General features: G+C 44.8%; 2 protein-coding genes across 4 annotated transcripts; one reads left to right on the forward strand and one right to left on the reverse strand.

The window, feature by feature from the left end:
• Positions 1–203: 203 nt before the first annotated feature.
• foxn1 (forkhead box N1) lies at positions 204–11,783 on the forward strand. Of its 2 annotated transcripts, none has more exons than XM_025009901.2 (9): positions 204–428; positions 4,108–4,252; positions 4,949–5,197; positions 6,411–6,506; positions 6,597–6,727; positions 6,837–6,933; positions 8,255–8,462; positions 8,562–8,960; positions 9,977–11,783. In XM_025009901.2, the coding sequence occupies exons 2-9, from the start codon at positions 4,127–4,129 to the stop codon at positions 10,267–10,269; spliced, it is 1,599 nt and encodes a 532-aa protein (XP_024865669.1). In that variant the 5' UTR covers positions 204–428; positions 4,108–4,126; the 3' UTR covers positions 10,270–11,783. The 2 variants fall into 2 exon arrangements, with proteins under 2 accessions (XP_024865669.1, XP_017288851.1); XM_017433362.3 differs by having other exon boundaries at positions 4,952–5,197.
• Positions 11,784–11,871: 88 nt separating this feature from the next.
• Positions 11,872–24,370, reverse strand: unc119a (unc-119 homolog a (C. elegans)). 2 transcript variants are annotated; one of them, XM_017433350.3, is made up of 5 exons: positions 24,025–24,370; positions 14,008–14,121; positions 13,691–13,784; positions 13,110–13,282; positions 11,872–13,019 (listed from the first exon to the last, which is right to left on the reverse strand). In XM_017433350.3, exons 1-5 carry the CDS (start codon positions 24,146–24,148, stop codon positions 12,907–12,909), a joined length of 618 nt encoding a protein of 205 aa, XP_017288839.1. In that variant the 5' UTR covers positions 24,149–24,370; the 3' UTR covers positions 11,872–12,906. The 2 variants fall into 2 exon arrangements, with proteins under 2 accessions (XP_017288839.1, XP_017288840.1); XM_017433351.3 differs by having other exon boundaries at positions 13,691–13,781; positions 24,025–24,369.
• Positions 24,371–26,710: the final 2,340 nt, after the last annotated feature.

Here is a 26,710-nt window from a genome sequence, read left to right on the forward strand (position 1 = left end):
AACCATCCAGCAGGGGGAGAGGGAGTGGGGGCAAAAGGAAGCCTGGCGGAGGCAGGAGAGGAGCGCTGCCGGCTGCCAGCGAGTGCACCAGGAGACCTTTAAGGAACCTGTTGCAGCAGGTTTCTTGCCTTCTGTATATCTTATTGCTGGGCTAGCCTGGACGAGCGCCAGACGCACACACACACACACACAAAGAGAGAGAAAACGAGAATGATATTCAGAGCTGCCAAAAAAAAAACTGAAACCAACCCATCAACTATTTTCATACACACTTCAGTGAGTCAGTCCAGTGGAAGCGGCTCGGCGTCAGGAGGGGAGAGCAGACCCGCGAGGGGAAGATGGACTCCGAGGTTAAAGGTCTGAGGGAGAAGTTCTGACGGAAGCTGAAGGGGGGAACAAAAAGGGCAGATATTTAATCCAGAACTTAGGTGAGTTTCTTTGACTTTGTTACACCTAAGTTGCTGTGGCGCAGCAGCATCGAGGACGAACCTCACACTGATTGGTGCGACTCTGATGAGGGTTCAAACCACAGCAGGTCTGGGATCTTGACCTCCGGAGAACGGAGACACCCGTTTGTTTTTTTTTGTTTTTTTAAAAAAATCCTCTCATGACAGCAGACGTTACAGACGAGCTGACACTTTGGGGCAAATCAGGAACAAAAACAAAACAAAAATGAAAACAGCTGAGGGATGACGTTTCGATCCAAACATTCAAAGATCTCCTTTTAAAAAAACTGTTATTATTCATCATATTTTGGATAAATATAAAAAAAGATATGATGATATGTAACACGGTCATCCTGAAAAGTTGCTTTTGAAACCCCCCACCTCCAAAAAACCATCAACATTTCTTCACTGATTCTCAGCTTGTCCATCCTTATTTTTCCTCCTTCAGAAACAAACACTGATGACAGTCTTGCAGGGGGGGCCAAACCAGAGAGCGCTGTTAATCGGTTCAGAAACACGAAGACAAGACAGAGGACGGAAAGAGCTCCTCTGCTGCGTCGACAGCTTGCTGGCCTCCTCCTGAAAGCACTTGTTTCTGCTCACGTTGCCAAACTCAGACCGGAGGACTGGTATTTTCACGGCACGTTCAGAGAGTCGGGTTCTGACCTGAAACGCGGTGGAGTTCTTCAAATAAAGCTCTCAAAGAAACCTCTGTTGTGAGCTTTATCGTTGTGTTACAGCCAAACGCTAAAATTTGGTTTTGTTTCGTTGTTGTTGTGCCGGTCGGTCAAACTCAGAAGGAAACAGCTGAGCATCGTGAATCGTGAATCAGAAACACAGGCGAACGTGTTTCTTTGCAGTTTATCTTATAAACTGTGCACAGTTTTCCGCACACAGACAGGTTATTACGGCCTGGGAAATGAAAACAAACAAAAAAACTGAACACCCTTTCGCCTAAAATTGTCTCTTGAAGATGCATCGCTTCAAACGCTGCGCAGAAAACAAGTCGTTATAAAATCTCTGCTCTTTGCGGATGCTGTGATCCTGTTGGCCTCTTCAGACCACGACCTTCATGGTGGACTGGGACGGTCCACAGCCGGGAGGAGAGTCAGCTCCTCCAAGTCCGAGGACGTGGTTCTCAAACCGCACACGGGTGGAAGGCTTCCTCCGGGTCGGGGACGAGTCTCTGAAATGCGCTTCCTTCGTAGGGCGGCCGGGCTCAGCTGCAGGGATCAGGAGAGGAGCTCCTTCATCCGGGGGGAGCTCGGAGTAGAGCCGCTGCTCCTCCTCATCGAAAGGAGTCAGCTGAGGTGACTCCTGGACGCCTCCCTTTGTAGGTTTTTCAGGCTCGTCCCACTGGGAAGAGACCTCGGGGCAGACCCAGAACTCCCTGCAGAGATTCTGTCTCCTCTCTGGTTTGGGAACGACTTGGGATTCTGCAGGAAGAGCTGGAGAGTCTCTGGGAAGAGGGAGGTCTGGGTTTCCCTCCTGGACCTGTGGCCTCCATGATGGATGGATGGATGGATGGATGGATGGGGACAATCTTCTCAGTATTATAACGTAAGAAACCCCTAAAGTCACGTCAAAAAGGTGGAGTTTATTTTCATATTCTTTTGTCAGAATAACTGACAGGATGGAAGCAAAATCCAGGAACTTCTGAAATCGATCAGAGTTTGGAAACATAAAATGTTTTCTGTACGAGCTGGGTGAAAATAGATTTTAATGACTTGACTTATACCTCCTTAAACGTTTCTTACGTTGTTTGTTCTGCTCCAAAGCCCAGTGTTTCCATTCCTATGAAGGATTTTCTACTAAAATGAAACTTTTTAACTATGAAGCCAATTTTTTTTTTTCTGCAGCATTCCTTTAACATCAGTATGTTTTTTTAAAAAAAAAGTAAAACTATGCAAACATCTGTCAGCGTCTAATGATTTAAGTAATATTTGTGAAAGGATCATCTTTTTGCTTGTGACTGTGTTTGTTGTCTGTTAGCAAAATATCTCATCAACCAATGGTTGGATTTTGATGAAACTTTCAGGAAATAATCGTTTAGTCGACATCTTCAGCTGATTAACTTTTAGAGTTAACCCAATCCAAGATGGCCACCACAGCCAACTGACTTCATCAAACGGACAAATGGCCGTAACTCAGCCAGATTTGCAGATATTGAGCTAAACTTCGGTGTGGCAGTAGCTGAGAGTCATCCTCAGCACACAGTCTGAGCAGGTTCTTCACGTTGGGCAGCGTTTACGCTTAAAACCAGCATTAACTGTTGCAGCCAAACCTGTGTTGTCTGTTAGCAAAATATCTCATGAACCGCTGAACAGATTTGAATGAAACTCCCAGGGATGAATCGCTGGATGAATGTCTACAACTCATTAACTTTTGGAGTCATCTCAGTTCAAGATGGCCGCCACAGCTCATGAACCTTAGCCAACACGAAAACGGCTGTAAATTAGTCACGTTTGCAGATATTGAGCTAAAATTTGGCGTGGTAGTAGCTGAGTCGCCTCTACGATACAATCTGAGTGCTAACCTCTCGCAAGATGTCCTGACTCGTGAGCATAGAGTCATTTACACAATTTGACCAAAAACGACTAAAACTCCGCTTAAAACTCTGGCATGAACGGCGGCAGGTGACATGCATTCTTTATATGTCTTTAATTATCTTAAAGCCTCGTCTTGTATAAGTGAAATATCCTCATCCAGGTGGAAAGAATCTTTACAAGTTGTATGGTCAGCGTTGTTGAGGAGTCCCGAACATCATGTCAGCTCACAAAAAAAATCCCTCCTCGGTATCTTTGTGTGTTTGTTCTGCTTGCTGTCAAACAGATGAGAGGATTTGTTGCCGCAGTGATGAGGAAAAGGTGGACGTCTCAGCTTTCACGTTGACACCTAAGCTTCCTCGGCGGCGGCCTCCACTCGCTACTTTCCTCTCGCCGCTCTGTCCGCCTCAGCGCCGCGCGGCTTCCAGTGACCCGGCAGCCATCACGGTTTGCTGGCAGACTTAATGAGCTTGTTTGAGGTTTTTCCTTCGCTTGCACCGGAGCCGTGCGTCTCCGGCTGGAGTCGCGTTACCCTCGCCCTCTGATGAGGCCTTCCGCTGATGCTGAGTCGGAGGTTTACAGCAGAACCATGACTGCGTTCCGTTTGCACTCGGAGGCCAGAATGTCCTTGTTCCCAACTGAACTAAAGCATCCAGTTGGATTTTTCTCACCAGCCCAACCTTTAAATCCAACATGGCTCCCTGATAGCTGCTATAATAAACTATTTATTAACGCATTAAAAGGCTGTTGGCTGTTTTTGTTCCTAATAGTAGTGAGCCGTGGTCACTGAGAACAACACATCCCACCGGTTTCCCAGATTTTTGGATGCAAACTAAGCGACTCCACTACAGAAAATGAAAGTATTAGTTCTATAAAAGTCACATTTCCCAATCGAGGCACAACTCCACAACAGAGCTGTAACTTTTACACTTCCTTTCAGCACAAATCAACCAAACTGAGCTCGTCAATTTGTGTATTTTAAGCTGATTCTGTAAATAAAATGGAAACGCTCCCGTTGTTCAGGCTGCAGACGGCGGACTGCGTGGAATTCCCAAAGTGTTTCAAGCCCACTGTGAGACGGTTCAGCATCCTTCCTTCCTGTCATCTTTTCACAGAGGCAGACGTCGGCGCAGAATGTCCCGCTCCCCGAGCTTTTCCCTGTCCTGCAGCGAGGCGCCTCAGACGTCGGGCCCTCGGCTCGGTCGACACGCCTGCGAGGCCCACGGGACCAGAGGCTCCGCGGCGGTGGCAGAACCTCAGGTACGGAGCTGAGCGGGCGCAGCTTCGCCCTGAAAAATGAAACCCAAATGTGATTTTTCTGGAGTAAAACTTTGCCGAACAGAGAGGTAAAGGTTCTGGGGAAACTGTTTGAATCAGCGTTTGAGAGTGGTCAGCGTTTTACCTGCTGTGGACGAACGCCGTCACCGTCCGTTTTACAGTGGAACGCCAGAAATCGACATTTTGATCTTAGTTTTTCCTCACATGGGAGTTAAACTAACAATTCTCCAGAGGAAGACTCGTATGAGGCCCAATCTGTGCCAGCTAAAACAAAAACCTCACATATCAAGGGAAGTTCTTCTGTAGGTTATCTTTTAGTTCCCGTTCTTCTCCGAACCAAAAGGTTTTCCTGTTGGTCATCCGATCCCGACGTTTGTTGTCCCGATTGTTGTATAGACTTCATTTGATTGCCTATAGCTCTGATTTGGGATTAGACCAGTCGATGTTAGGTGTAACTGAGTTATGGCAGTAAAAAAATAAAAAATAAAACAATGAAAACGCCATTCTGCAAACTGAGATCCCTCTGTCTGCTCCAGGTAAGATACTGACTCCTCTTAAGTACTTCACAGAAACCTGCTTCAGTAAAATGTCTCTTTTTTTCTCTGTAAGAAGGAGGAGTGTGAATCTGGTTAAATCTTAACGCTTCTCCTCCCTCCCTCCCTCCCTCCCTCTCTCCAGCAGGAGAGCAGCTCTTTCAGCTCGAGGCCTGCAGCTCCCAGCAGGAGGCACAGCCCCGATGGGACCGTCGCTCCGGAGCGGGGCCCCGCCGCCCGCTTCCACCCGTACCGCCGACAGTTCAGCGATGGAGCGGCGGAGGCCACGGGCACCTCTTCCTTCAGCAACCTGCAGGAGGCGTGCGGCCCCGACTCGTGCTCCTGCGGCGGCGACGTGCCGACGACGTGGGATCAGTACAGCGGCAGGGTCCAGGTCCTCGAAACTGACAGACGCTCGGGTTGTTTCGGTGATGGCTTTTATTCTGTCCAGACAGGAGGGAAGAAGACGCACACACTGCAGCAAAGACCTGCAGACGCTGGTGTAGGGCTGACCTAAAACCAATGACAGGTTTTCAATTGGTCAAACATTTATTTATAGAGCCCTTTAAGGTACTTCACAACACAGAAGTTAAAAAGAACCAATAAAGACATGACAACAGTTTTAACCCTCCCATGGCCTTCGGATCAAATTGACTGGAAGTTACAAGCTTCTCTACCTCTCTGTCTTTCGAGGGCTTCAGGAGGGTTAAGATCAGATCTAAGGAGGCACAGATCAGTGAAAGAGCGCCCCGAAAGGCCCGGTCACCCCAGAGTCTGTATTTATACTTAGAGACAAGCAGTAAAGATGGATCAGTTGATCTTAAGGTCCCTTCATGCTTACAGGAAGCTAGATCAGCTAAAAAAGGTGGGGTGAAAGCCGTTAAGAGCTTCATAAGTGAACCATAAAAGTTCTGAAACGGACTGGAAGCCAGCGGAGATACCTCTGCAGCAGGTATAGAGCGGGGCTGGTTTTGTGATGTTTGTAAAAATCTGCTCCTAATCGCTGTATTAATGTTCAACTCAGCTCCAATGACCCCTCGCTCCCTCCTGGAGAACAAACCTTACAGATGCCCCCCGTCATAAATTCAACAGCAGAGGAGACTTTTAACCTGTTCAGCTCCAAAACAAAATGCCAGCACTCATTCTCACAGACTACATCCAATGTCTCCTTCTGGAACAAAATAGAGCAAATATTAGCCTCTAAAAAAAAAAAAGGGGGGCAATTTCCATGTCAAAAAGCCAACTTCCTGAAGCCTCCTAAAACAAAACGCTCATAAAAAAAAAAAAAAAAGCTGGTAAAGCCAATGATGAAGCCAGCGTCTTCCTGGCAGAATCCAAACCCCTGACGAAGAACAGATTCAGCGCCATTTCCCTTCAGGTACTAATTTAACAAGAATCCAACTCCTGTTGGTTTACCTTCCAGTCCCTCGAACACCGTTTGCTCAGGGAAAGTCAGAGTTTTCTTCTTCCTTCTTAAATATTTGTCTTCAACAATGATCTAAATGAAGGACTTTAATAGAAAGCACCCTCAGCCGACGTCTTTCAAACTGAACTCAGCTGCACGAGTTCCCTCCAAACCAATTGTTTTTTTTTCTTGTGTTTCGCAGAGTTTCTACTCGGAGTCACCGGCTGTGCCCGTGGATCCTTACGGCTCTCTGCCTCAGAGTTTCCCCCCTTACAGCTCGCTGAGCCCCCTGCAGCAGGTAACCCGGCGTGCGCGCATCACGACACGAGTAGTTGACGCCACGGTTTGGGCTCAAAAGGGCACAGATGGGTCTTATGTGCCTTTTCAGGTCCCGTCGAAGCTGTATCCCAACGATAACCAGCCTGACGGCGTTAAATACCCTCACCAGAGTCTCTCCTGTCAGCCGCACCAGGACAGCGGCTCGCAGCCCCTCTTCCCCAAACCCATTTACTCCTACAGGTAACATCTCTTTCACAGTGCATCATTTTTACCCCGTTATCTGATCACCTGGAGCAGGTAACGGCTGTGCAATCCTGAATGAATCTCCGTGTCTTCGCCTCTGCTGCAGCATCTTGATTTTTATGGCTCTGAAGAACAGCAAAACGGGGAGTCTGCCTGTCAGTGAGATCTACAGCTTCATGACAGAACACTTTCCTTATTTCAAGGTAAAAATATAATCTGCCTTTAACACAAATCCTTGAATTCAATGACAAAAAATGGTCAAAAGAGACTTTTTGTACCGTCTAAAGTGAGCAGAACTCTCTCTAAAAACATTTAGGACTACAAGAAAAAGAAAAGAGTAAAGACCTGCTTGGCTCCTTAAAAAAAAAAAAAAGGGATCCGAGCTACTCTCTGAGTGGCACGCCGTTCCATGAGACGCCACCAGCTCCTCTCCTTCAGCCGTAGCCCGGAGCTGAAAGGTCTCGACCGGGGTTTCGGAACGCAGTTCCGGCCATAAACGGGTTCTGCCACAGCTACACATGCCATTCTGATGGGAGTGTGTGATTAATCTACAGCCTGATGCATTAATATTAATTCGAATAAATAAAAAAAAGGGCAGCTGCAGAGTTGAAGCTCCATTTGAGCCCTGAGAATCGAAAGGTTCCAACAAACTGCAAATCAAATAGGTCTGAGTCTCCCTTTTGGAAAGCGCTCAAACATTTCCCCGCATACATATTCAAGGAGGCACCTCGTAGGCGAGCTGGGAGCCCATCGGCTACAGCCTAATGACACATGCGGGTGCCTGATTGTTGAAATTACTGCACCGGTGGCTGGTTTCCAAACAGGTGCCTGAACGATGGGCTGCAGGGTCAGAAAGCAATAAAAGAAACAGTTCAAAGAAAGTCGCATGTGGTTTTTTTTTTCTTTTTCTGAGAGACATTTAAAAAAAAAAAAGCTCAATATTGCAAAGTATGTTTGGCCTGAGATCAGCTCAGTGGGCACTTGTTGTGGCACGCAGAAGTCATTCCCTGCCAAAACAGACACGGTGCAAAGATTAATCTATGTTGTTCTTCTCTGGAAGGTTATTGCAAATAGCTTGTAAAGACCTTTTAAAAAGTTCCCCCGTTCTCTGAGTTTTAACTTGTAAGGAATCGAAAGCAGGACGGGACGATATGTTTTCAAGAGAAACGCGAGTCGTCGTCGTCTTAAAACAAATTCAGTCTCAACTTTTTAGCGAGAAACAGATCTAAAGTTCCTCACACCGAAGAGTCGACTGCAGATACTATTCCTGTCAAATATAGCAAATTAAAGGGACAGTCTGGTCAGTTTTGAAGTGATGATCCGGCAGATAGTTATCAGTAGTTATCAGTATGGAGAAGAAGGGGCTAATGGCTCGCCTAATGAGGGCCTTTATTCAGTTTTATAAAACAGCTCTTTCTCAAAAGACAGTGAGACAGACAGATAGACAGACTATGTCACTTCTCATCTTAGTTTTCACATGTTTTTGTCTGATTCTGTAAAATTTCCCTTCTCTTCTGTGTTCAGACGGCCCCCGATGGATGGAAGAACTCGGTGCGGCACAACCTCTCCCTGAACAAGTGCTTCGAGAAGGTGGAGAACAAAAACGGGGGCGCCTCTCGCAAGGGTTGCCTCTGGGCTCTTAACCCGGCCAAGGTGGAGAAGATGCAGGATGAGCTCCACAAGTGGCGTCGCAAAGACCCCCTGACCGTCCGCAGGAGCATGGCGAGGCCGGGTGGGTCCCACGGGGGGAGCTGAGTCGCCTGGGGCCAGAAATAATTTCCCTGCAGTGTGAAGTGATTAAACCTGCCTGTGACTTTTGTTTCAAACGCAGAAGATCTCGACCGTCTGCTGGGAGAGAAGCCGGACAAGCTGAGATCCTTGCCGCCTTACAGCACCAGGACGGCGCCCCTCTACAGCCCGGCCTCGTCGTCCTCCTTCGCTCCTGGCCAGCCTCGGCCGGCGCGCCAGCCGTCCCAGTACGCCCACGTCCGACAGCCCTACTACCTCCCTGCTGCGGCCGCGCAGCCCGGCGGCCCCTTCGCCCTGTACTCACCCTGCGGCCAGCAGCCGGTGGCGGGCGTCCCGCCAAACTCGCCGCGCGTCTACGGCGTCGGCCTGCCGGCTGAGTACGGCGTCGGCCCGAGGGGCGTGCAGGACCCGCTGCAGGACGGAGACACCAGTTACGACGTCGACACGCTCAACCCGAGCCTCACTGACCTGCAGCTGCAAGGTAAGGCATGCAGACAATATTACAGAGACACTTCAGACATTTATGGAAGACATGTTGGTGTTGTTGTGTGAGGTACGGGAAAAGATACACATTTCCTTTCCTAATTTTGTTTTCACCCCATTTTTGCTAAATCATAGACTCACCAAAAGCTACTGGGTAAAACACACACCCTGTAATTTAAATATATGACTCACATGAAGACTTTATAATTATTGGCAGCTTCTTAAGAAATTAAAAGAATGACCTAAATAAATCCAAATAAAAACTACAAACAAGTACCACACCCTACTTACTGACTCTTTATCACCTGGATATGACTCACACTGTCTGCATTGGCTAATGAAATAAACAACAAACAAGCTGGGTAGTGCACCTAAAAACACACAAAACCTCCCATAACTCTAGAACATTACAGCTAAAGTAATATCTTAATTATAGTAATGACAGCCCTACAGCTTACCTGCGTTAATGTTTACATGGGTCACCTGTTTGGAGCTGCATACACCTGTTAGCGCCATGCTAGCTAATGCTAGCTAATGTTTTTATATTTTACTGATTTGTTGCCCAACCCTGGTTCTGGAGGCTCAGATTACCCAGTGTGTGAGAAGGGGCGTAGGATCAGAGGAGCTAAAAAGAGCGTGAACTTGCGTAAAACCGACCGAGTGAAAGTTTGTTATTATAATGGCCTTCGTGAAACTTGCGTTGCAAAATGGAAAATGTTGATTGCAGCATGTGTCCCGCAGTGTGTAAATCAACAGAATAACATGGAAGTTTTGAGTTTTATTTTATACTGGTTAAAATCTGCTCTGGATTTAATCAGCTAGTAGTTTGACTCCAACATGAGAATTTCTCCCTAATTCTCAAGACTGAAAGCACTCTGACTGCTATCTACTGCAGGTAAGATACTGACTGGTGACAACTCCACCTAAACAAAGTCAGCCCATCCCATTAAAAGGCCTTCTTCATGCAGATGTTGGAATTGTTCGGCAACTCTTCTTTTCTTCCTGTCTCTGCAGGTAACTTGTGGGACGAGTTAAGGGAGGACAGCTTGGTTTCAGAGCCTCATGTCTCCACCACGTCCTCCACCGCCTTCGTCCTGCAGGACCACCACATCCAGACCGGCTGTCTCCAGGTCTCGCCTCCCTTTGGCCACGCGGCGGGGGCTCCTGGTGGTTGTTGTAAGGCGGCGTATGAAGACGAGGGCGCCGACAGGAGCTACTGGAACGGACTGCACCCTGTGGGTTGTTCAGGGATGGAGAGTTTGGCTGGTTATCTGGCCTCCTGCACGACATCCGTCTCCTTAATGTAAACCCGCGGCCTCTCTGCCGCTCGTGACACTCAAAGGAGAACATTGTTGGAAGCAGTACTTTCTGCGGACAGACTTACAAAATGTTCACTTTTTGCATCAGCAGTTATGGCTGAATGTCTTTGTTTGTTTTGATACATATTTGCTTCCTCGTTTTTTATTTAATTCCCTTTAAACCTTTGTTAGTAGCAGTACATCATACAGCCCAGTATGTACCTGCTACCTACAGGGTGGATATCCTGTAAGTACAGATATGTAGCAGGTCAGTACTAGGTACATATCTGGTATGTACCAGGAACAAACCAACTATGTACCTTATTAACGCCAGATGCGTACCTGGAATGTACCCAGTACAAACTCAACAGGTCCAGGTTTGTACATACCCAGTGAGTACCAGATAACTATCAGGTACACACTAGGTAGTAGGTACGTACCCTGTAAGTACCAGGTTAATATCTGTTAAGAACCAGATATGTACCCTGTAAGTACCAGGTACATACCTGGTAAGTAGTGAGTATGTATCAGTTATGTCTGCAATAAGTCAAGTACCTGTTAAGTACCTGGTATGTACTGGGCTGTATTATATATTGCTACCCCTTTGTTATATCCTAAAATTAAAAAAATAAAATAAAATCATAGCTGTGATAGAATAAAACATAAAATATAAAAGAATTTATTAAAACATCCACTACTTTCCCTTCGAAATGTTTCATAAACTTATTTGCAGAATTATTTATTGACTTCTAACAAACTGTGTTATTATTTTAATTAAAAAAGTCCTTTTTTAATTTTCTTTTTAAGATCCTTTCTACAGTGTGTTTATCAGGAACAAGCCAGCTTTTACTGCACTTGAGTCAGACAGTAACACTCACGTGTGTCTTTTCTTTTCTTTGCCGATAAGTAAGATTTTCGCCTGAATCTTTGAGTTAAAGATAGAATCCGTGGAGCTGTCCGCTGACTGTTTCGCTCTCTGGCTTTCAGGGTTTGCTCGCTTTCTGGGGTAAGTTCCGGCAAACCGAGTCGTCGACAGAAGATGTTTCCAGTGAAAAATGTTTAAAAAGATGTTCAAGGTTTAACTGATTCTCATCAGGTGTTAAAAATAATTTATCATAAGGAGTTAAAAAAAAACTTTCACTGCCTCTAAGGGTAAAAAAAATAATTTCTCCCATACAGATGATATCAAACAACCTTCTAACCTCTGATTTGATATCAGCTAGGGTCCATAAATTATAATTTCCAGACGATTTATGACCCTTGTTTCCATGGCAACAGTGCAGTACGACTGTGGTTGCAGAAGATGGCAGCAAAAACCTTGTGTGACCTGCTGATTGTTGTTTTTTTATCAGCTTTGATTTTCCACTTCTTGTGTTTTCTGCAAAATGGAACCTAAAAAACACGAGTAAACTATTTCATTGTAGCAGCAAAAATGCGTTAATTATCGCCCATTAAGATCATCAGGTTTAAAGTACACACCTTCCTGTTTATCCATAAATAGTAATAAAGTTTTAACAAGATTTCCTGCTGAGAGGATAAATCATCATCATTTCTGCATGTTTTTGGTCCTTTTTAAATCTTTTTGGAAATAAACACATATCAAAAGTTTGCAAAAAAAAGAAATAAATCCACTTTTTTATTGCATTGATGTCATTTAAGACAACCCTTTACACACTTTGTTTCATTTTATAGTTAAAGCCTTTATCGGAGTTAAAGTTTACACAGTGTAAAGTGTCTGATATCAAAACTGTCACCTGATTTTTTTTTATTTATTTTTTGTTTTCCGTCTAATGTGTGTTTTCTGATTCTACCAAAAAAAAGGCTAGCTCTTAAAAAAGTACCCCTGATGTACAGAAAAAGATGAAAACAAACGACACATTCACGAGGACAGAGTACACATTCAGCTGAATTCTTCAGATATGAGCGCTTCTACACATTTAAGGAACTCTTGGATTCCTATCGAAACTATAAACCTAATATAAACGTAGCACAAAAAGTACGGACATTTGCGTTTATTTGTTTATTTCTTTGTTGTAACAACGCTTCTTGGCAATAAATCTAATGCATGAGGAGGAGGAGCCTGGCTGTTGTGGCTGTGTATGGTTCTTCCACATGCTGCTGAGGCCAATGTTGGTTAAATGGATAAATTGTTAAATCGCCAATATGTCTTGTTTCATCAGATTTCCAACTGTATTGGGTTTATTGCCAAGGAACACTGTTACATGAAAGAAATAATCAAAAGAACACAAACTTTTTGCGCCATTAGATCTGAATGTTTTAAAAAAACAGAACTTCCTTTATCTTCTGTGTTTCAGCCTCGCGATTCCCGTTTTCCTTCACACCGAGCGAACAAAAGGAGCATTTCGCTCCTGATTATCAAGTGGTACTCAACATTATGTACAGACGCTGCGTGCGCTCGCTGCCCACACGCTCGCTGGTGATGAAACCGGCAGAATTTCCTGTTCCTGCAAAGACGAAACAAGAGGCAAACGGGCGGATCTGATTGGCCAGGCAGCTGAGCGCCTGAATGAAAACGTGTGGATCTGAGAGGAGTGAGAGGAGAGCAGCCAGTGCCAGTGATTAGTCCATCAGCTCGTGTGGTTTTGGTTGCACGAAAATGTCCCGAGTGGCGCAGAGGAGGTCCTCCTACGGCCCCCCAGAGTAGGAATAATCCGCTTTGTTGTGCATCACCAGCTTGTTGTCCACAAAGTAGAAGCTGTCGGACTGCGTCTCATAGGGATGCTGGATCATCTCACGCACTGGGGAAACAAGAACAGAGGAACATTTAACCCTCCTTGGAGAGGGAAAGCGTGCAACGTGGGTTTGCTACCCGGGCGGCGGGCACTCACTGATTTCCTCGGACAGCGTGGGGAACTCGTAGATGTGCTCGCACGTGTTCTTGCTGCTGGGCATGCAGAAGCCGAACTCGAAGTCGAAGCTCTTCAGCAGCTGGTCGCGGAAGTAGTGCCTCTCGATCATGCGGAAGTTGTTGATGGGGGCATCTCCCACCGTGAACTCCACCCTGCGGTGACATGGAGCAGAAAATAAAACCCGACACGTTTCAAACCTCAGCCGGTGTGATGGAGGACGGAAGCTCGGACAGGTTTCTGGTGCCTGACTCAGTCGTTGGGCTGAACTGTGTGTGTTCACACTGACGCCTGCACACGGCCTACATCCGGCACTCCAACACTGCGGTGGAGCAGAGATCTCATACATCTCATACATCCTCGCGCTTCCGTTAGGTCACATGAGTCAAGCTGAAGGCCCGCGGGCCAGATCTGGCCCCCAAAGATAACATTTATACTTATCAGACCTGGCCCTGGAGTTTGGGACAGATTGAGTCTCCATCGCTTCTCGTTTTGCTTCAGAAACTGAACCTGTTCAGTGAAGTCTTCTGGTGACTTTCGAAAAAACAAACACGATGACTTACGTGGCTCCGACCTGCCGCAGCTGCAGGAAGGCCGGGGTGAACTGGTATCGGACGAACCGCCCGGCGTTGGCGTCACACTGCTTTAAACCTCCTGCTAAAAACAAACAAACCAAATAAATAAATAAACGAAACAAAAAGTCTTTAATGCTTTTTACAGAGAGTGAGACAATGTAAGGTTCACTGTATGCGCAGTGATGTTTCTGAATATTTAAATACCTGAGGAACACGTGATATATTTTGTCTGTTTTCTATCCTAGTCCTAGTTATTTACAACCTGGTGGGTGTTTGTGTGTGTGTGTGTGAGCTTTGGGGTTGACCTGGTGCCGGAGGTTTGGTGATCTCAAACAGGACCGTCCCCGTCTCCATGTCACGGATTTTAAACCGGGTGAAGTCGATCATGTGGACATTTTCTTCTGGCGAACAAAGATAATCTGAAATTAAACAAACAAACAACTAAACATAAAAGCAAACAGTTGATTGTAAAGCAGCACAGAAACCTCACGACGTTGTACGCGGCAAAAAATAAACAAACAAAAAAATAAATCTTTCACAGTCAGTTCGCGCTCAAAGTATGTGACGGATGACTGTCAGCCACCGACTGTAAGGCTGGCAAAAACACTATCGCCCACCTTTAATGGCAGCCTGACTAACAAGCAAACAAATGACATAATCTGATGCATGACTGAAATATTACACCGATATCTAAATCAGGGAAATCTGCTGAAAGCACAAAAAGGAAACGAAATCCCCAAGCATTAAGAACAACATCACAGGGTTATTATTTCACAGACTGACAGCAGGGCGCAGAGGTTCGAGCTGTGACACGCTGGTTAATTTCACCACAAATTAAATTCATTTATTTAATTACTTAAACAGGTCTCCAGTCCATCACAGCGACACATTGAGACAAACAGCCATTCACTTTAGAGTCACCAATGAACCGAGCATGCATGTTTCTGGTCTGTGGGAGGAAACCGGAGTACCCGGAGTAAACCCACGTGAGCACAGGGAGAACATGTAAACTCCACCCAGAAAGGCCCCAGGCGACAGCTCTAACCACTGTTCCACTGTGCCATCCAACTATAACATGTTAGTATAAATCATTTTATTAAGAAATGAAAACCGGGAAGTCGAACTCAAGACTCTCACCAGGTGCAATAAATATATCCCAAACAGTCATACGTTTTATTATTTTCTCCAAATGTTTTTTGATGGTTGGTTTAGGTCGTGTTGGTGCTGAATGAGTGTGTGTGTGTGTGTGTGTGTGTGTGTGTGTGTGTGTGTGTGTATGGGTTTGTTTGCGTGTGCTTAGTCATGTGTGAGACACTCCCCTCCCAACGGAGCAGGATTAGTCCTAAGAGGCTTATTGTTTTTTTTACCATCACATGGCTCCACTGATGTTAAAACACACACACACACACACACACACACACACACAAGTTTATATTTCTACCCGTATTAGGACATTGTATCGACTCCCTTTCATTTCCTAACCGCGATCCTAACTGTTACCAGTACATCTATAACCTAAACTCAGGTAACACCTAAACCTGACCTAGAACTGAGCTCTGGTCCCCATAAGGACGAGTGTCCTAAACAGTAGGTGACTGGACCAGAAAAGGTCCTAAACAGGTAACAAAAACCAGGTCCACACACACACACACACATACACACTCATACAAACACATTTGTGGTACCTTATGAGGGTCAGGGATGCTAATTTCAATAATCTACGTTGCATGAGGACAGATGAGTTTATATTTCTGCTACGCTACACGGAAGCATCTGTGTTTCCGTTCAGAAACTTCCTCTTGTGCTCCCGAAGGAGCAGCTGGACACTCAGGCTTTCGCCACCTGCTCAGAAATATTCATCCAGCGTGGGAGGTCTGACACCTCGTCCGAAAACCTCCCTTCTCTTCGGAAACGTTCAGACCCCGTTCCTGTTCTTGTTAGCATGATTTAAACGAAGCGTGCGATTAATTGGAACCGTCAACTCAGCTCGATCCTTGAAAAAATCCTTCCGAACATTTTGAAACGGCGCCGTAAGGAGATTACACAGAACTGTGTTAATAAAAGACCCTCAAACACAGTTAATCTTATTACCCTGGGGCTTATTCAGTGTTTACAACTACAAAAACAAAACAAAAAAATAAATAAATAAAAAAATCAGACGCACGCTTTCCTATTTAAGAAAAGCAGATCATTTGGTTCTCTCGACCTGGATTTTTATTGTATTATTTCATGTTCAGCCTTGGAGGGAGCCTCTGGGTACATTTGTGCAGAAAATAAACTTTAAGTGTGGTAAGGTACTGCTGTGGCTTTCTTACTATCCAGATCAACCTTAGCCCAGCTGATGTAATAATTCAACTTTACAAATGGGAGATGTGGTGGTCAGACTTCAACTTAAAGCTAAAGTGGGAAAAAATAGCTCTTTATCTTATCTACTGTTTTAACTGTGGTGATTTGGCTTTTTTCTGGGTTTTGTTTTTGTTCAATTTTGATTTTAGTTCTTTGGTTTTTGTTTTGTTTCTTTTGTGTTATTTGGTTGTACTTGCTTTTCGTTTTGTCTCATGTTCATGTTCATTTTCACTCTCCCCCAGTCATTCACTTCTCTGTCAGACACGCCCATCTTCACCTGTCTCGACTCAGCAATCATTCCACCTGTTCCCACTCACCTCGTTATCCCCAGTCTTTAAAACCCGGTCATTTCTCTCCATACCTCGCTGGTCCATTGTCTAAGGTTTGTTTGATGTCTATCGTTGTCATTCGTTACTGGTTGTTTGTTTCCGTCCTGCTTGTTTCCCGGTCCTGTCCATGTTAGTTTTTAGTTTGTTCTTTATTTGTTTTGCTGCCACGTCAGCTTTTGTTTTGTTTTTCTTTATTTAATAAATTAGTTTATTTCTCTGGCCATGAGTCTGCGCTCTGGGTTCTTTTCTGTGTCATCCGATCATGACATTAACTCTGTCTTTTAAAGTTAGAGGCACCCACCACATCGGTCCTATCAGTTCTGCTTAATGCTGCTAGACGTGGCAGGAGATGAGGCATTTCTGTCCTCAGTTGTCCTCAGCCGGGTTGCCAACTTTTGGAAATCGAAATAAAGGATGCTGCCCTGCCGGCGATCCTTATTCCAAGGCGTTCCCAGGCCACGAAGAAACCCTAATCCACACACAGTCCACTCCCTTCAACGCTGTCACCTAGCGATGCTCCTCCTAACCGTCTGGGTCAACTTCTCAAGATGGCGTCCAAAGCAAACCGGGTGGCAAACGAAACGTTCCATGTCTGCAGTTTAACTGATGTTTTCTTGATCTTGTCCACACCCTGACGTTCCCTTTATTTTATATTACTGAATGCAATAATCCAAAACCCTTCCTTTGACCCCGTGTTGGAAACTCGTCAGTAAGGTGTTCTGTTATGATCACTGCGCCACGAACCCAAACACACCGGGCTTTACTTTTTCACCCAACCTTGAGTCGTCGGGGTTCTTGTAAAGAAACGTTGGCTCGGGAGAACAAAACTAGCTGCACTTTGGAGTCCTCCCAGGTTCAGAAACGCCGGTTCTATCCAAGACCGAAGTGACGGTGACACAGAGCAGGCGAGCTGCCACTTATAGCTCGTTAATCCTGCAGATTAGCCCGGAGTTACAGACTTCCATCCACAGGGATTGACTTCACATGCCCTCAGTCCTCCCACCTGACTTCGCGGCCTCTGATCAGCGCCACGGCCCGGGTGTCAAACTCATCCCGGAACACGAGGAAGAACAACGCAAATGTGTTACAACTCATATACGCGTTGGGAATAATCCGTAGCCGGGGGGGGGACGTCTCATTGACACAGGCTGACGTTCGCAGCGTGATGTACGGCGCACCTGTGCACGGCAGGCTGCTTCACGTCTCTCAGCACCTGTGGGCAAACTGGCAAACGCTCCGGTTCACGGAGGAGTTCACTCCGAGCAGCTGAATGCAGATGAGGCTTCTCTCTGATCTCCCTCCAACCGGGGGTGTAGAGGGGCGAGAACACAGTTCGTCTGCAGGACCAACGTGACAGGGACAGGGAGCAGATCTTCACCCGTAAACCGACAGAGGCGCGTCGTTGGATCGTTCGCTTCTCCTCTTATTCTTGAGGGAACGAGTATCATGATACCAAAGTTACAAGCGTGCATAAACTCTAATAAAAGGCATCATTCAGGTGAACCGAATTACTCAGCGTCACTGTGGATTATGATCTCATTTCTGCCTCCTCAGGCGAACACCCACTGTGGCTTTTATTCAGATTTTTAGACATCTAGCCCAATTTCAACAACATTAAATGACTGTCTGGGGAGGTTAAGATAACGTAAACTCATCAGGGGTCCAGCTTTAGAAAATGACAAATATTCCTCGTTTGACGATTTGTTCTCCCCATCAGAAATGGGCGATATGAACGCTGGTTTTTCATTTACACAAGATCAGACGCCTTTAATTCTGACCTTCAGCCTGATAGCACACATCTGTCAATGGCACGTTTACCAGCAGCCAATGAGATATTTTATATTTTAGCCAATAATCCAATAAAATCTCAACTTAACCTCCCATAAAGCTCTCGACGAGCAGCCACTCAAAGTAAACCGGTGTAAACCATCTTTGCACGGATCAATTTTAATTTAAGCTGTTTTCAATGCACGGGCAGAGTGGATATCTGGTCTGAAGCTGATGAAGTGTTCTTGACTTATCAAAGCCAAATCTCTGATCCCCCATCAGAAGAAGAAGAACGGTTTGATCAAATCCCCTGAATGAGGTGAAACAATCCACCGGTGACCCTCTGCCACCCCATTCTTTTTAAATTAAATATATGTATTTCTTCTTGTAAAGGACTTTGGCATTGGTGTAATGAAAGCTGTTCAGATTTATACGCTTGTGTTGTAAAAGAAAAATAAAATGGAAAAAGCAGATTTATGGGGAGCAAAATCAAAATTAAAAGTAGTTTGGAACGTGCAGCCTTTTACAGCAAAGAGGTTTTTGATTATTTCTTAATATAATGCCCAAAAAACAAACAGCAGCTCAAAATTGCATAGAAAATGAAACACACACACACACACACACACACACACACACACACACACACACACACAGATATATACATATATAGTTCTTTACTAAGTGTCCTTGAAGACATCAGTTTGCTTTTAAACAAAGTGCTTCAGAGATATCTGAGGAGCATCTCAGACTCACTCCTTCCAAACATGTATGATGCCATGTTCTGGGAAGAGTTTCTGGAAAGATTTGCTTTTTCCAAAACAAAAACGAAACATTAAAAGCCACAAATTCCTTGAAGGAATGCATGTCACCCCTTTTTTTATGCTAGTCTTTGAGACTAAGATCTCCTTATGATGATAAGGGGTGGACCCTCAGCTAGAACCACATCAAATCTAGCTCAGTATCCGCAGTCTGGCTGAAGAGGTGCACTCAGGAAGCAGAAGGCAGGAGCATGAATGGGGTATTCTCCACCACCACCACCTTCCACAGTGTACGCTCAGTGACAGGACACTCAACACTCAACGACTTTCTGGACAACAGTTTAAGATCTGACCACAGCAGAGGCAGCGAGATCACAAGTGAAGGTGGTCAGACATTCAGGACACCTACAGATACCTCAGAACCCCACTGGGAAACCGGCCTTTCTGTGGTCAGACAAATTAAAACTTCAAATTCTCTTTGGAAACCACAGACGCCACACACTCCGTACTAAAGAGAATTGCGTGGTTTTAGCGCACAGTTCAGAAGCCTGCCTCTCCGATGGTATGGGGGTACATTAGTGCATATGGTGAGGCCAGTCTATGCAGCTGGAAATTTACCATCAATGCAGAAAGATAAGAACAGGTCTTAGAACAACATGTTTCCATCCAGACAACAAATTTTTCAGAGAAGTTTTTGCATTTTTCAGCAAGACGATGTGAAACCGCAGACTACATCCGTCACAGCTTCGGAGCAGAAGAGTCCAGGTGCAAACTCTAAATTACCTATTTATTTCCCCTAAAAATTGACATTTTTTATGTTTAAACAATTGACATGCTTACCATGTTCCACTGTGAATAAAATATGGCTTTATACGATTTCCTCGCATTCTGTTTTTATTTACATTTGACACAACTGGCCTCAGCTGTGTGGAAAGAGAGGACACAGGTGAGCGTATTGGGAATACGAGTCAGGGTTTGGTGTCTCTGGCTCCCAGGCTGCCGGGTTCTGAGTGAAGCGAGTCATTTACGTTCCCAGAGGCGCTGCTCGGTTTGCTCTCGAGAGAAGAGTTTGCATGTTGCCGCTGCATTCAGGTGCTTTTACAAGGAAAACAACTGCTGGACGTGACTGAGGACAGGGAAAATGTGAGAGAACAAACAAGTAAACAAGGATTGCTACAAACAAAAGCAGCCACGGGCGCTCTGAAAGCGGTGAAACAGTAATATGAGTTACAGAGTGGGGGGCTTTTTTAAGAAAATACCTTGATTTGAACCAAATATGATCGCATTTCTCGCTCTTCATTAATCACCCATCATGTGAATAATAATCTAATTAAAAGGCCTTTCATGCCAGGTTTTGGCCCGATTGGGTCACCATCACGTGATACTGGACGAGCTCACAGGATCTGTTGGAGTTCAGAGTACATGTTGGGGATGACTCTCAGCTACCACCACACCAAGTCTCAGCTCAGCGTCTGTAGAACCGACCGAGCCAGAGCCATGTTTGGGTTTCCGGATCGATCAGTTTCGTTACAATTTGTCCTGTGGCTCAGGAGATATTTGGCTAACAGAAAGACACGACTTTCACAGCAGTGGGCGATAACGTCATTTGATTTCTCCTGCCACTGCCGTGCTTTTACCTCCCCTGTTTATTGTCTGTTCCCGCTCTACTTCAGAACATGGATCCAAGCGTGCCGCTGCCTCCTGAATGTGGCGTTCACTTCCCGAATACAAAACAGGACAATCCTTTTTGTGGTAAAAGACCTTTTCTGTCCCTTCTAGCTCCAGAACGACTGCTTGTTATCTCTGTGGAAACCAGCCCGTGTTCTTTCACGTTGTTGCACAGAACGGCTGGGAACCATCTCGGACTTCCATGTTCTGGTTCTGGGTTTTTGTGATGCTGTCTTTCCCATCTGTCTGCATGAACCCAGAGTCACCCATTGAACATCGCTGCTAGATTCCAAAGATCATCCGTGACTATTAGTGAAGCTTCTCGGTAAATGACGAAGGGAGCCATTATCCACATTTCTTAGAACTTACGCTGAAACTTTGGGCAGAGGTGGGGTGATAACGAGCTACACTGTGAATCACTGAAGGGATTTTAGTGAAACGTCTGCCAGTTGACCCAATTCAATATGGCTGCCACAGGCCTTTCTGACCTCAGCAAACACAAAAATGGCGACAACTCAGCGAATTTTGCATACAGTGAGCTAATCAACCAAGCGCTAATGGATCACGCGAGGTGTCGTGATATCGCTCATTTTCAAGGTTTTTGACTCAGTTCCGACTGAAACTCGGCAGAAAACGATCTCAGTTTAAATCTCTGCTGCGAAAGGCGGCGGCCGACATGCGTCCCTTCGAGGGGTCGCTAATTACGTGTGAGAATCAGTTCACAACAGAGTGTTGCGTTACCGCCTTCCTGTCGTAATCCAGATTATATATCGGCCGAGAGCAGGGATTAATGCACCATCACGAGCGGTTTAGGACTTACTGCAGGAAGGAGTTTCTCTTCAGCAGAGTTCGGTGAATGAAAAAAGACAAGTTACTGTCAGTGAAACAAAGTTTATGGTTTTTTTAACTGAGCTTTGTTTCACCTCCAAACTTTGAACACAAACGAATGAAACAATCAGACACGGTTATTTCTACATTGTTGTTTTTAGCTTTGAGTGCTCGTTTTTTCCCTTTAAACCTTCAATAACCAAAATAAAACTAAAATGAGGTGTAAATTTGGTCAAAATATATAATGATTTGGAATTATTTCACTCCATCTTAGCCAGCTGGTTACGAGTCATGTCCCGAGTGCAGAGTGTGTTTCCAGGGGGATTATGTTTACATTGTGTAACTGCTTTATTGGTTTAATTGTGGATATTCCGTGAAGGCGGCTTTTGGGTCAGCACCGGGTCCAAAACAAACAAAGTACCGTAAAGTATATTACATGCCGTGACCCCAAAAACATCTAGTGAATTAAGACTCGTTGTTAAGAAACTGCAGTGGTGTTTTTTTTTCTCCAGAACTGATGGTCAGATCCTTGTTGAGCTTGATTTGAGTTATTCTGCTCTTTGTTCACCTTCAGCCAATCGGACTATTTGACGCGACGTTGAGGCAAGACTAGAAAAGGGTAACTCGACTTGTTTTTGTCCCAACTGTCTGCAACGAGCCATAATTAGAGCGTCCCGTCCCCGGCCGCCTGTTACCTCAGAGACGCTGCTGCACCGAGCTAAAGGAGAGTCAGACTGTTTATTTTTTATTTATTTATATTTTATCCAGGATGATCTGAGAGGAACATCAGTACTAGGCCAAATAAATCCTTGACCAGTAGTTCTTCCTTCACAGTTTTTCTGTTTCTTTCTGTAAAATGGCGGATATTCTCAGAGTACATTGTAGTATGTTGACATATTGTGCAAAAAACAACCTATCTACGGCAGATGAACAACATCTGAAAGTCTTTGACGAACAGGAAAACATCCAGCTAAGATCTGAAAACGGACGCCGTTTTCACTTCGTCATCTGCCGTCGAGTTTTCAGCTAATATCTCTTTGTATAAAACAGTATTAACTTTATATAAAAAGCATTTAACCAATCCCATTTCAGCCATTATTTGTTGCCAGGGTCAAAGAAATCTGCCCAGAGGCCTTCAGTCAGCCCTGTAGTATCAATGAAACTGTTGCTTCAACCAATCAGATTTTGAGTTGCGGCAGCGTATTTGCGCCCTTTGATTGGACGGTCAGAGAGCGTGCTAGCCCGAGCTAGCAGACTGCACGAACAAAAAAATGATAGTTGTGTTGGTTGTGAAGGAGGAGAAGAAATGGATTTGGTGATGATAGAAAAGGACTATCTAGATGGAACTGAAACACGAGAAGAATCTGAAGGACAGTGTAATCGAACTCTTCTCGGGGAAAGGAAGCACAATCAGTCGGGCTTTTCTGTGAGTAAAGTGTTGCTCTTTTCCGAAATAGTTTTTAAACTTTATGAGGTTATCATTCATCTTTTTCTTACCCCCGGGTTTGTTCCTTGTCTCTGGCTACACAAATTATCGATCTGAGATGCAGCAGTTCTTTATGCTGCATTTTTGCATAAAAGGATGGTTTTTATAACCATAAAATAGTTATTGATTCAGACGGAGCACTACTGAAGGCTTAGGTGTGAGATGCACGGCCCGCCATCCTAGTTATAGCTTTAGCTAGCTTCTAGCGGGTTATTAGCTTGCTAGTTATAGATCTAACTAGTTTCCAAAAAATGTTAATAACTAGCAAATTAGCTAAATATAACTTTAGCTAGTTTCCAGCTAAAGTTACAGCTAGTCAGTTAAGTAAATATAACTTTAGCTAATTTCTAGCTATGTGTCATAGCTTTAGCTAGTTTCCAGCTAAGGGTAATAGCTAGTGATTTAGCTAGTTATAGCTTTTGCGAGTCTCTAAACGTAATAATTATCTAGCTATAACTTCAGCCAGTTTCTAGCAAATTAAAAGATAAATAGTTTCTAGCTAAAGTTAATAGCTCGCTAGTTAGCGAGCTATTAATTTTTGCTAATTTCTACCTAAAGTGAATAGCTAGCTTGTTTTAGCTTTAGCCTGTTTTTTCTGGTTACTTGCTTGTTAGGTAATTCTGGCTTTAGGTAGTTGTTAGCTAACGATTAAACAACCCAAACACTGGTTCATCCCTTGAGTTTAAGAGACTTTTTTTAATGCTTGACTGATTCAGAGATCAGAGGTAAGTGGCTTAAGAAACCAAAAATAGGCTTCTTCCTCTGAAAAGGGACCAAAATGTCTCAGAAAAGCTGTCCGCGTCCAAAAAGACACTTTGAGAGATCTTCAAAAAAAAAAAAAAAAAAAAAAAAAGCCTGAAGAACTACCAACTAAGACCATTTTATAAAGAGTAGAAGAAAGTTAGAATGAGGGATGAGATTTCTCTGTTAGCGACGCTCCAATAACCTGGAACCTCACAGCGTGGACCTGACTGTGGAGGTCTGAAGGGCGAAGACAGGAGGAGAAACCTGCTTCCAAAGTGGTCCTGAGGTCCACAGCTGAACTACGGCTCCTGTTAGAAATAAAGGCCCCCCCACCTCCCGTCCCGTCCCGTCCTGAGCTGGGTCTCCAGGGGGATGGTGTGTGGGGGGGTCACTTACTCTCTGTGATCTTCTGGAGCCCCAGCACGTCCTCAGGTGTGATCACGGTGTTCCTGCGCAGCTCCTCCTCGGTTTTCACCGGGATGCCCATGTCTGATGAGTTGCACCCCTGCTGCACTTTCATGTCCAGGAGAAGCGGGCTGCTCGGAGCCACAAACCCGACCTTTTGTTTTTTCTCTCCTCTTTAGGATCCCACCACCAGCAGCACACCCTCCGCGGATGGATGCTCCCCCGGCGTCGCCCGCAGAACAGAGCTTTAGGTGCCTCGAAAGCGTCTAAAACATTGTGCGGCGAACGGGTTCAAGATGAGGGGGGTAAAAATAAAAAGCAGCCCTCTATCCCTCCCTCCCTCTCTCTCTCTGTCTCTCTCTCTATGTGCCTAAGAGTCTCCCAAGCTGTTTAATCCAAATCTGCTCTAAACCCAGCGTGGTCCCCCCCCACTTCATCTGTCTGCAGGACTGAGCTGCAACCAGCCTGATGGTATCACTTGTTTATATTTTTTTGCCCGTGTCTGTCTGTTAGCAAAATATCTCACAAACTGCTGGACGAAATTTCATGAAACTTGCAGGGACTAATCACTGGATATACAGCTAGAACTGATTTGCTTTTGGACTCACTCCGATCCAAGATGGCCGCCACAGCCAACCGACCCTAAGGAACACAAAAATGGCTTCAACTCGGTGAATTTGGCACATACTGAGCTAAAATTTGGGGTGGTTGTAGCCGAGACTGATGTCCAGCACCTTTCATAAGCGTGAATGAATTGAGCTGGATCTTCATTTCAAATTTGGCCATTGACTATTAGGAGTCAACTCTGCCTTTCTGTTAGCAAAATATCACATCAATCGCAGGAGGGGTTTGAATGAAACCTTTAGAGACCAGTCACTAGAGGTACCTCTACAAATGATTCACTTTTGGAGTCAACCCCAATTCAAGATGGCAACCACAGACAACTAACTCTAGAAATCACAAAATAAGCTATAATTCAGCAAATATTACAGGTATTGTGCTAAAACTTGGCGTGGCAGTAGCTGAGAGTCACTCACAGCCCAAGTGCTACTCACTGGGAGAGATCTTTGTGTAAAACTTTTGCATCACCTGCTGGAGTCTACTCTGTTTGTCTGTTTGAAACCGACACTTGTAAAATATTTGCATTTATTTACAAAAATGTCTCAAAATAATTGTAAAGGTATTGCATTGCTGGTTTTTAAGTAAACAACTAAGTTACTGATGTTTATAAGTTTACTGTAATTTATTGCAATCATGTAACCAGATTCCTGCTACGGGTGTTTTTCCAATTAAAAACATTGTTGTTGGGTCTTTTTTTCCGAAAACGTTCTGTAAATACAAGAAGATATAGCAAACGCATTGCACCAGTAGCTGCGGTTTAATGTGAGTAGGTGTACTTTGAGGTACTGTTTGTTCATTTTTTGGTATTGTGGCATTTGTTTGCAGACGACACTGTGATCTGTGGTGAAAATAGGGAACAGGTGGAAGAGAGCCTGGAGAGGTGGAGAAAGACAAGGGATGAACGTCTGTGTGTAGAAGAGAGTCCAGACAGGATGGAGAAAAGTTTCAGGAGTCATTCATGACAAAAGGGTGGCAGCAAAGGTCAAAGGAAAAGGTTTCCAAGACAGTGGCGAGAGCAGCTGTGTTGGACGGTTTGGAGACATAAAAGACAGGAGACAGAACTGGAAGTGTCAGAGCTGAAGATGTTGAGGTTCTCCCTGGGAGGGACAAGGATGGACAGGATTAGGAACGAGGTCATCAGAGGTACAGCACAGGTTGAAGGACTGGGAGATAAAGTTAGAGAGGACAGACTGAGATGGTTTGGACATGTGCAGAGGAGGGACAGTGGGTATATTGGCAGAAGGACGTTAGAGATGCAGCTGCCAGAAAAAAGACAAAGAGGAGATATATGGATGGTAGAGAGGACATGGAGGGAGTTGGAGTGAGGACAGCGGACGCAGAAGACAGAGTTAGACGGGGGAGGATGACTCGCTGTGGAGACCCCTGATAAGGAAACAGCTGAAAGGAGAAGAAGAAGAAGGTGTTGGGACATCATCCCTATGAACACAGTATTAAAGCTGTTTTATTTCCTTTTTTCATCAAACCTACAACAAACACTCTTGCTCTGAGCGGCGGAAGACCTTTTTTTTTTTTTTTGTAATTAACTGCGTTCTTTAAATTTACCGTATTTATTACGAGCTAATAACCACTGCAACGGGTTGAATGCGTTCCTCTTCAGTGATGCGAAAAACTGCAAACAGGAAACGTGGCGAGGGAGCTGCTGCTGCGCCACCTTTGCACGGCGGTTTCCTGGAGTGCTGTGGTTTAAGTTTAGTCAAAAAAAAAAGATCTTGCACAATTTGTTCTTGCTTTAATTCTGAATTATGTGACTGGATGACTCTAAGCTACTAAAACACCAAATTTCAGTTCAGTCTTAGTAAAATTATCTTATAATCTAAATAATCTTAGTCAAAGCTAACGAGTTCTGAGTGTGCTTTCTGAGTCGTCCATTCAGATCTGTTCACTTGTTCATGAGATATTTTGCTGACAGACAGACGAGCTAACACCCCGGCGCAGGCAGTTACGTTAATGGCCGCCTTTCGTGGCTGCAGACATTCATAGTTTGCAAACATCCAAACCTCTGAACAACAAACGAAAAGAAGACGACCAAAGAACG

Source organism: Kryptolebias marmoratus, linkage group LG2 (genome assembly GCF_001649575.2).
Source record: "Kryptolebias marmoratus isolate JLee-2015 linkage group LG2, ASM164957v2, whole genome shotgun sequence".
In the NCBI taxonomy this organism is placed as follows: Eukaryota; Metazoa; Chordata; class Actinopteri; order Cyprinodontiformes; family Rivulidae; genus Kryptolebias; species Kryptolebias marmoratus.

Excerpts from the sequence above, each read along its gene's own strand:
- foxn1 (XM_025009901.2), top strand. The coding sequence starts at position 4,127 with ATGTCCCGCTCCCCGAGCTTTTCCCTGTCCTGCAGCGAGGCGCCTCAG. Across the intron at positions 4,253-4,948 it reads CGGCGGTGGCAGAACCTCAG|CAGGAGAGCAGCTCTTTCAG; the intron begins GTACGGAGCTGA and ends CCCTCTCTCCAG. Across the intron at positions 6,507-6,596 it reads CGCTGAGCCCCCTGCAGCAG|GTCCCGTCGAAGCTGTATCC; the intron begins GTAACCCGGCGT and ends GTGCCTTTTCAG.
- unc119a (XM_017433350.3), bottom strand. The coding sequence starts at position 24,148 with ATGAAAGTGCAGCAGGGGTGCAACTCATCAGACATGGGCATCCCGGTG. Across the intron at positions 13,283-13,690 it reads CTGCGGCAGGTCGGAGCCAC|GGTGGAGTTCACGGTGGGAG; the intron begins GTAAGTCATCGT and ends ATGTCACCGCAG. Across the intron at positions 13,020-13,109 it reads CACGCTGTCCGAGGAAATCA|TGCGTGAGATGATCCAGCAT; the intron begins GTGAGTGCCCGC and ends TTGTTTCCCCAG.